General features: G+C 42.9%; 1 protein-coding gene across 1 annotated transcript in view; it reads left to right on the top strand.

Moving 5' to 3' along the window:
* Positions 1–4,788, top strand: part of enpp2l (ectonucleotide pyrophosphatase/phosphodiesterase 2-like) — a 33,905-nt gene extending 29,117 nt beyond the window's left edge. Inside the window, exon 25 of the mRNA XM_030788964.1 lies at positions 3,989–4,788. Within this exon, the coding sequence (XP_030644824.1) occupies positions 3,989–4,159 (171 nt within the window). The 3' untranslated portion in view covers positions 4,160–4,788. The remainder of the gene's footprint in view (positions 1–3,988) is intronic.
* Positions 4,789–10,708: the final 5,920 nt, after the last annotated feature.

The following is a 10,708-nucleotide window of genomic DNA, read 5'->3' as shown; positions in this document are numbered from 1 at the left end:
AAAAAGCCATAGCTACTCCTCTACCTGGTCCTCTTCCTCTCCCTTGTCCAGACATTATTTTTCTCTCTCTGCTCCTCTGTGTTGTTCTGTATAAACATTGAACAAAATCAGTCCAAAAAGTCCATTTTCCTGTGAATGTCCATGTCATTGAAAGAACAATTACACCTGGCTGTGCCTCCGGCTGAGATGGGAATCAGCTGTGATTGGTCTGTTTTACACAACTTACAGTAAATCAGCTATTTCTCAATGTTTCAATGATCTGTTCGTTCAAAAATGCTCATCAGCTGTTTCACTATAGCTTTTGAGCTGCTGCTGCTGCAGAAGTAGAGGCTTTATACTGTATTTAAAGTTTTGAACATTAGGTTTTCATGTCTGACATGCTGTGTGCAGGCATCTGTAAATAAGACAAGACAGATCCATCATTTTGGTATTGGCTAAGCTCGTATGTAAAGAAAATGTAAGCATTTCAGACACGTGTTAAGTGACTGCATATTCTGTGAAAACAACATGAATTGTGTTAATGGTGTGGTCCACAACAGATGGATGTTGTGCTAATTGTGTTTAAAGTGTTGAAAATGTGACTACAGATTGGACAAAAGGATGTTGGCGATTGTAAAAAAACTGTAAGTATAGGTAAACGCTTGTTCGCAAGTGTAGAAAACTGTAATACATTAGCGATGACACTGACACTAACACATTAACGCTAGCACTAACACCCTCACAGTAACACTGACACACTAACAGTAACACTGACACCCTCACAGTAACACTGACACACTAACAGTAACACTAACACCCTCACAGTAACACTGACACACTAACAGTAACACTAACACACTAACAGTAACACTAACATCCTCACAGTAACACTGACACACTAACAGTAACACTAACACCCTCACAGTAACACTGACACACTAACAGTAACACTAACACCCTCACAGTAACACTGACACCCTCACAGTAACACTAACACACTAACAGTAACACATTAACGCCCTCACAGTAACACTGACACCCTCACAGTAACACTAACACCCTCACAGTAACACTAACACACTAACAGTAACACTGACACCCTCACAGTAACACTGACACCCTCACAGTAACACTGACACACTAACAGTAACACTGACACCCTCACAGTAACACTGACACCCTCACAGTAACACTGACACACTAACAGTAACACTGACACCCTCACAGTAACACTGACACACTAACAGTAACACTGACACACTAACAGTAACACTGACACCCTCACAGTAACACTGACACACTAACAGTAACACTGACACACTAACAGTAGCACTAACACAAGCATTGTCACGTACACACTGAAACTAACACTGACAGTGACACTAACACAAACACACTGAAATCACCACAGGCCCTAATAAACTCAGACAGCACATTCACAAAAACGTCATAAATATGATATTCAGTCTACAGTAACACCACACCGGTTCCACATCGGGATTGCGGTGTTGTGGTTTCTCTTTCTTTTCTTATTTTTAAACACCCCTTGACCTGACCCTCCTGGGACACTCTGGCATGATGTGGTGTGTGTGTGTGTGTGTGGGTGTGTGTGTGTGTGTGTGTGTGTGTGTGTGTGTGTGTGTGTGTGTGTGTGGGTGTGTGTGTGTGTGTGTGTGTGTATGGGTGGGTGGGGCTGATGTTGAAACAGGGTGAAATTGATCACTGTAAGCGGACGATCATTATAACCGATTTTTTTCTTTTTCTTTATTTCTCATGTAGATTATCATCCAACTGACATTTTTATTTTTATTGCGTGAACATAAAGTAATGAAACAGACAGCATCATGATCAGGCGCAATTTTATGGACTCTTTCAAAATACAGTAGGCCTACGGCTGTTTCAAACGCTTTTCAAATGACAGCACTGTACAAATTCAATTACTGAACTGTGTATAATTCAAATACACTATAATACAGTACAGTACTGTATATAAAATAGCTTATTGTAGTTCAAACGTAAAAGTATTGTGCGGTTTACAGAATACAATAGCGTCAGTAATGCCAATACAGGCTAAGCCACGGCTTGGCCGGGGTTTCGGTGCATTTCTCAGTTTGAACAGAATTGAAAATAAACTGTGGACTATCAGTGCTGATCTGGTAGCGGAGTTTGAAATCAAACCCATCTGTAAAATATCCTGAGGAACCTGAGGAACCCCGGGTTTGGCTGCTGCGTCTCGTTGGCTCGTTTTTGGCAGTTTGTCGTAAACTTCGATGAGTCTACGTTTGTCACTGAGAGAAAACGACTTTCATCTTCCCATCACGATTTCTGTGCACGCAGCATTAGCCTCAAGTGTCTAGCCAGAAGCAGAGGGGTTACCGCCAGACAAAGAAAGCCGACCAAAGTAAAGTTAAAAAAGGAGTTTTAATTCTTATCCATATGTTGACTTGTATAAAAAGACCCAAAATGACCACTGTAAGCAGCCTACATGATTACTATAAGCGAAGGAATGATTCTGTCCCAAGCTTTTTGATACATATAAGCGCTTGATCGCTGTGATCACCACAGGAGGTTTCCACTGTATCTGCTTTTTTATTCTGGAACTGTCTGTGGTCCTGGGACTGGATCTCAAGACCAAACAGGCTCTAAGGTTGATAATGTAGCGTGTGGAAGGCAGCAGCCCTTAGCTTTACAGCCTGATGTTATAGTTTAATCATACTACAAACAGGGCTGTTGTATTAATCATACTACAAACAGGGCTGTTGTATTAATCATACTACAAACAGGGCTGTTGTATTAATCATACTACAAACAGGGCTGTTGTATTAATCATACTACAAACAGGGCTGTTGTATTAATCATACTACAAACAGGGCTGTTGTATTAATCATACTACAAACAGGGCTGTTGTATTAGTTTATTCATACTACAAACAGGGCTGTTGTATTAATCATACTACAAACAGGGCTGTTGTATTAATCATACTACAAACAGGGCTGTTGTATTAATCATACTACAAACAGGGCTGTTGTATTAATCATACTACAAACAGGGCTGTTGTATTAATCATACTACAAACAGGGCTGTTGTATTAATCATACTACAAACAGGGCTGTTGTATTAGTTTAATCATACTACTAACAGGGCTGTTGTATTAATCATACTACAAACAGGGCTGTTGTATTAATCATACTACAAACAGGGCTGTTGTATTAATCATACTACAAACAGGGCTGTTGTATTAGTTTATTCATACTACAAACAGGGCTGTTGTATTAATCATACTACAAACAGGGCTGTTGTATTAATCATACTACAAACAGGGCTGTTGTATTAATCATACTACAAACAGGGCTGTTGTATTAGTTTAATCATACTACAAACAGGGCTGTTGTATTAATCATACTACAAACAGGGCTGTTGTATTAATCATACTACAAACAGGGCTGTCGTATTAGTTTATTCATACTACAAACAGGGCTGTTGTATTAATCATACTACAAACAGGGCTGTTGTATTAATCATACTACAAACAGGGCTGGACAAGCCTCAGTTTGTCCCTCTTTGGTCTGTCTTTATCTGCTGTACCCAGATCAGTCTGACAAGGCTCAGATTTCACAGAGAATGGAAATATTACAGCAGGTCATACATTAGGTTACAGCAAGTACTCAGACACAGACAATCCTCAGAGAACCACCTTTACTTGACCAACAGTGGAAAGAATACAGCCCATCTCCACGAGTGACTGGCACTTTGTTTATTTGTTTGTTTGTTTGTTTGTTTGTTTGTGTGTGTGGCTGTGTGTGTGTATGTGTGTGTGTGTCTGTCTGTCTCAGAATCCCGTATATAAATGCCAAAGTTCTAACAGGGTGTCATCCAATCAGCACCAATCAAATGAATGATGTAACAGATGCATTGGCCTTGAGTTTAGCTCTGCTGGCCTGCATATTCACTAATGACCTCTCTTATCCTTTTATCCTTTGCCCTGAACATCTGCTCTCGTGATTTACAGAGTTCAGAAGAGGAGTCTAACTGGGTGGAGGAGATCTTGCACACACACACCGCTCGCGTTCGGGACGTGGAAATTCTCACGGGCCTGGACTTTTACCGCACAACTTCACATAGCTACACGGACATCCTGTCTCTAAAGACCTACATGCACACCTTTGAAGAGGACGTGTAAAAAGAAAAAGAAAAGAAAACGGAGGGAAAGAAGAGAAAGATCGCCTCCCCCACACTGGCTCCTCCTTCTCCTCTCGCTCCCTAGTTCATCTCTGATTCTTTGGTGTATATTTTTATAGAATTTATCATATTTATTATTCATTTCCAATGGAATAATAATGAAATGACACTTAAAGACACTAACCCTTAGGGAAAAGAGGTCTTTCCTCTCAGTTTAACAGTGTTGTCTGTATACCATCAAAGTTGACTATGTCTTTACGAGTAACTGTTGGCGGTTCGTGTATTTTAGAGATACAGATGAACAGTGTATGCAGGGTTTCTGTGCAGATTTGATGTCAGGTTACACTCAGGTGATGGTTGTGTGTAATAGCATGTATTGACAGTGTTGAATAATAATATGTTTTACTCTGTGAGCAAAAGTCTGAGTCTCTCTGACAGCAAAGCACTGACTACTCAAACTCATCCTGTTAGACAGCTCACCGCCCCGTCATCTCGTCATAGTGAAGATTATGCTGATAAAACAGTTTTATGCCCCGCTAGATTTAGATTAACCTGTCATCTGGTTTGGACGTGGTTAACCTGTCATCTGGTTTTGTTCCCAATAAAGTCCAGTAATGTCACTCACATGTGCTCCTGCCTCATGTCTGTTTTAATGCCTCTCTGTAGGTGTAATGTGGGTTTCTATGTATTGAAAGGGTTTAAACTGGTATTAAACTGTCTTGTTTGTAAGAGAAATTTTGGGAAGATGTGGCCTACAGCATGTCAGTGTGTGACGGGGGTGTGGCTTACAGCATGTCAGTGTGTGACGGGGGTGTGGCTTACAGCATGTCAGTGCTAATGGGGGAGATTAGTGTTTATGCTTTCGGGAATTTGTAGTCTGCCCAATATGGTGCAACTGTCTGTCTCATGGTTTTCTACTATCTGCCTCTCCTGTGTCTTGCTGAACCAAAGGAAAAAACGACTGAGATTATTTATTTTAATCGACACTAAACTTTACTACACATTGCACATGTCTGGAGCTTGCTTGAAAAATATATTACAGGAAAACCACCCACACTCAGTGCACATTTTTGTGGTAATCTTTAAAATGCTTACCATTTGATGTAGGACCCTGGGCTTTCCTTTCTGCTGATATAGCTGTGTTAAATCTGGGAAAAAAGGTTATTAAAATTGTCTAGTGGATGACAGTCTCTACCCGTGGATCATTTCAATCGTTTTACCCTCCAATGCTGTAGGACACAAACACACAACTGATCTCAGAACAGGGCCAGCAGAGCAGGGGAACGCTTGACTTTCCTGTGGTTCTGCTGTCTAACGTCAACTGTAGAGAGTTTAGTGGAGACGTCGCCAAAAGTAGCATGCTAGTCGGCTAGTCACCCCATAGCGTCACTGTGTGGTCGCGAAACGCGAGCGTGAGAGTGCTTTTTTAAATTCTGCACTCTACAACCGCTTGCCTTCGCCCGCTTTTTTCAACGGGACCCATGACGTCAGCTGAACAGATCCGCCGTTGAGTTTAACGAGCTGTAGGCAAGCACAGCTTATTCTCGGCAGAAAAGCGAAACAGGACAAAAACGCCACAAGAGGGCAGTGAGTGGGATGTGGGAGAAAAGTATTAAAACAGACAGTTGTAGATCATGTATTGTAGGCCTTCATATACGTAGAAAATTACTCTTAAGAGATAATTACTCTTAAGAGATAAATTACTCTTAAGAGATTGTTGGGCATCAATGTTTTTTAAAAGTGTTGAAAATAATAAACAAGCACGACGATGACTTAAGGTAGCTCTTTTGTCTTTATTGAGTAAAAGGTAGAGTATACAGCAAAAGCAGAGAGGAGGTCATCAGAGAGGCACCCAGACGGAGTCTTGATGGTGGAAGACTGAGTCTTGATGGTGAAAGACTGACAACAAGGTCTCACACACACACAGATATACCCGTGCAGCCAAGGGCCTTCGGCCTTGACGCCCATAGATAATGAGAGCTCTCTAAAACTGCGGGGCAGGTGTGTGAGAGCTTGGTTGATAAACCAGTGTTTGAGTGAGAGAAGTGTAACACAAGATGAAAAGTATGTCCACACATTTCATTCACTTAACAAAATATATACCTATTTTACCACTACACCTCACTAAGAGACCAGAGAGGTCTGGTGGCAGTCAAAGTATTCAGCTAGGACCCACATCTCCCCCCTCTTAATCATTGAGAAGCCTAATGATTAATACATACATGCATGAGCTAAATATGCGCTAAGCAAACCATATATCAAGCCCACTAAACGTATAATAGGTGATCAGGCCATTATCCATCTACATCCTGAAATAAGGAGGTCTAGCAAATCAATCCGCGTACCATGCAGTAGAAAGAATCGTCACATTCAGAAAGGCATTAATGGCCTCTGAGCACGCCGATGTTTTGGCTGCAATTGTCTCGGAGTAGTAACCGCCTTGATACCACAACACATAAGTCTCAAGATAAAATAAACAAAGTTGCCCCTATCACCAATGTTAGAATATACAGTGCCTGCTGGGCCATAGGCCAGAGCCCCCCAAATAAGCCACTAAACCAGCCACTGTCATCACCTTGAACACTCTGAACCCGTGTGCTCAGATCAGAGATGTCAGCCATAATTTGTGATAAATTCTGAGAGGGGTCGGCTACGTCAGTACAACATTCTGGGCCTACAACTGAGCATACACCACCCTGGGCAGAGAGTAGATAATCTAGAGCCATACGGTTTTGCAGTATCATCATATGGTGGGACTGCAGTGCAAAGGAAACATCACCTAAAGCAGTGAGAGTGTCATTAGCAAGCTTTTGCACCTCCTGTGACAAAGCTCTAATTTGGTCTAAAGACTGCATAACACCATAACTAGGAATTAATGCTCCTAATACTCTAGTCCACCAAGTTTGTTCACAGGTAAAATGTTCTACACCCCATTGAACCGTCTGTGCTACAGCGATTTCTAGATGTGATTAACATTACCTGTATAGCAATTGGTTTGTTTAAGTCAGGATCAGTTTCACGTCGCCAACTAAAATTACCCTGTAGAGCTATGATCAGTGTGTAGGAGCGAACATGTGTCACAATCAGACACCTGATGGGCTACCCATGGAATTCCCGCCCCAACACTCTGAACATGTGGTACACACAAACACTACAATTACCATACAACATGTGGCGTGTTTTGGTCAATATGCTCTCAAAATAGTTATCTTTTGGACTGAAAGACAACACCAAAGACCAACAAATCATAAACACAACAATGTGCTTCATGATGAAGGATGGTGAGGGAGATCTTCGTCTCCTCCTCGTCTTCAGTCTTCTGGCTGATGTGACCCTTTGTGAGTCGTATATCAGCAGCGCAGGCTTGCCAGGGAGAGGTTACTAGCACTTCACCTGGTAGCGATGAGTCTTGCTTCGCCTAATTAGCGGGATAAGGAGCAGAAGTGTATGTGAAATACGCTACTGTAGAGCTATGTCTACCCCCTGGACGAAGAGTAGTCCACTGACTATGTGGTTTACAATATAAATGACCTGTGTTTAAATCTACACTTACCCAATATGCATACTGAGTAAAGAAGGGAGCTCTGTTACTCTATCAGCAACCAAATCTGTTAATGGCTCAAGAGGGTGTTCAATTGTCTGTTGATAAGATGAGACAAATCCTACTGCTATAACACAGGGATCTTCAAATAACCACTTAGCAGCTTTCCCTATCTGAGTTAGTTGAAGAGCTGGTGAACTAAAATGACCCAATAAACTGAACCCTCGCGGTTTATCCAGACGAGGGCACCTTAGGAACCAATCGTGGTGCGTTATCGGAAGGCGTGGATGTATCTCAGGCCTGCAAAACACACAAAACAGAAACATTTTGGGGAGTAACAACATTCGTCACAACATATATTACTAACCATAAAGTTTTAAAAATAAGGATGGAAGCTAATCAAAGTGCAGGTGGGAGCTAAATAGCATCGACAGCACTAACTATCTTCACCGTGGGGTGACCCCTGAGCCTCTAAACAACTCAGTTCTTCCCACTGGCTCCTACACTTTGAACACCCTTAATCTTTGAACACCCTTAATTGGTTTACAGTTTGAAGCGTGAACCCAACGTTTCTTGCCCTGTACTTTAACCGCTGATGGTGTAATTAATAAGACTGGGAATGGCCCTTCCCATCTTGGTTCTAGACCTGAGCGTGGAAATTTCTTAATCATGACACACTGTCCTGGCACTAAAGAATGTCCCCCCTCTGGTGGCTCTCCCCAGGCCTGCCTAACCTGTACTTCTGCTACTGAGACAACTTTAGTGAGCTCACAACAGTATTGAAGAAGAGAGTCAGAGAGAAGGTGGACGTCAGATTCACGTAGATCTGGTGTACCAGGAAGCTTCATTGGTTGTCCTGTGACGATTTCAAAAGGGCTGAGTCCTGTTATTCGATTGGCTGTCGCTCTCATGCTGCACAGAACTATAGGAAGAGCATCAACCCATGAAAGTCCTTCCGAGTGCATTTTACAAAGTCGTGCTTTAAGAACGCCATTGGCCTGTTCCACCATGCCAGACGATTGGGGGTGGTGAGCGCAATGTAATGACCATTGGACACCCAGCAGTCAACACACTTCCTGACACACCCTTCTTGTGAAGTGTGTTCCTTGGTCTGAGTCTATGATGTCAGGGAGTCCCCATCGGGGAATGATGTCCTGTGCCAGCACTCTAGCTGTGTGAGAGGCCGTCCCCCTCTTTGTTGGGTAAGCTTCAATCCATCTGGAGAACTTATCCATGATGACTAGGACGTCCTGTTTCCCTTTTACCTTTGGCAGGGTGATGTAATCGACTTGCAGATGCTTGAAAGGTCCAGGTGGCGCGTTCGGTCGAAGCCTTGGAACTGGAGCTCCGGGAGACGGATCATGTTTTTGACAGATGATACAAGCGTCTTTGATTTTCTGAGCCTCTGCTCTGAAGAGAGGGTTATACCAGACTGAAGAAAATCTTGAGACCATTGCTTTAGGCCCAATGTGGCCGACGCTATGTATCTGCTGAGCCAGATATGGCAAGAGGCAGGAAGGAGCAACAACCTTGTCACCTTTCCTCCATACTAAGTCATCATACAGCTTTGCACCATTCTCCATCCAAGTCCATCGTTCCTCTCGTCTTGAACTGTCTTGCAATTCAGAAATGTGTTTGAGATCGCGGACAATGACATGTCGCAATTCCTCAGTTCTGCTGGTGGGCATTCTCGTGCTGCCACCATTAAAAGTCTCATCCATGTCGTTTGGAGCTGAGTCATCATTGCTGCTGTCAGAGTTTTCATCACTCGTTTCGTCACGTTTTTCATCACCCCTCTTTGCGGCAGCTTTAGCAGCTTCATCTGCTACCGCATTTCCCTTACTGATCTCGTCCTTTTGTCTGGAGTGCGCTTTAATCTTGAGTACTGCTACAACATCTGGTAGTTTAAGAGCGTCTAGTAGTTGAGCTACTTCTTTGCCATTGTGTATGGGTGTGCCGGTGGCTGTCAGGTACCCTCTCTGTTTCCACAGGGCTCCAAAATTATGGACCACCCAAAAGGCATACCTGGAATCAGTGTAGACATTGGCTGTCTTTCCTTCTGCCACTTTTAACGCTTCAATAAGTGCATGGAGCTCTGCTTGTTGAGCTGAAGTCCCTGCAGGCAAAGAACCGCTCGCCATGACCTCATGACTTGAAGTCACCGCCCATCCTGCTTTCCGTCTTCCTTCAATGGTCATGGAAGATCCATCAGTAAACAGTACTAAGTCAACCAAATCTGGTGCTAGGGGGATGTTCGTCTGGATGTTTATCCTAGATGCATTTCCATCCTCATCTGTAACTTCTTCTCCTGTAGGCCTCACGCTTCTCTTGGATCTGGTGTGGACTACTCTCAGAGCTAGCGGCTTATCAGTAGAGCTGACCTCCTCCCGTTCCCCCTCATCCTTGTTATTTTCATAAGCCCTTGGGTCATCCACTTTTTCTGCCAGTTGTTTTGCATCTTCCCATGGGTACAAGGGAGATAACGCGGAAGCTGACTCTGAGTCTGACCTTGCAGAAGCGCCTTGGTTATGGCTATCTTTCACCTCAGAGTGAGAGTGAGTTTGGGCGTTTTCTTGAGCTGGCAGATTGCCAACTGCAGTGTCATTAGCGAAATGGACCTTTTTCTCTCTCTCTCTGTGCTTCTCATTCTCAGAGCAAAGAAAATCATTGGTAGCTTTTAACTTACCATTCTCATGCTGACTTTTATCTCGTTCAATTTTTAGTTCATGCTGTCTGAGCTTAGAGAGAGCCACCAAAAGCCATTTAGTTTTTTCTGTGCCATCTTTCATGCGTTGTGTTTTACCCCATGCCCTTTTAATATCATCAGGATGCCACTGATCATTCTTACAAGGTTTAATGCCATACTTTGCACATATTTCTTTCTCAGTGCTGGCTAAATCAAAATGTAACTCAAACCACTTAACCAGTTCATCCGTAACATCAGACAATGCAACATTTGGAGGCAATACTCCTCCCTTCTGTGTAGTTTCTTTCTCTGTACAACTCATG

This window comes from Chanos chanos, chromosome 12 (genome assembly GCF_902362185.1).
Source record: "Chanos chanos chromosome 12, fChaCha1.1, whole genome shotgun sequence".
Taxonomy (NCBI): domain Eukaryota; kingdom Metazoa; phylum Chordata; class Actinopteri; order Gonorynchiformes; family Chanidae; genus Chanos; species Chanos chanos.
This window is presented reverse-complemented; position numbering and strand designations above follow the sequence as displayed.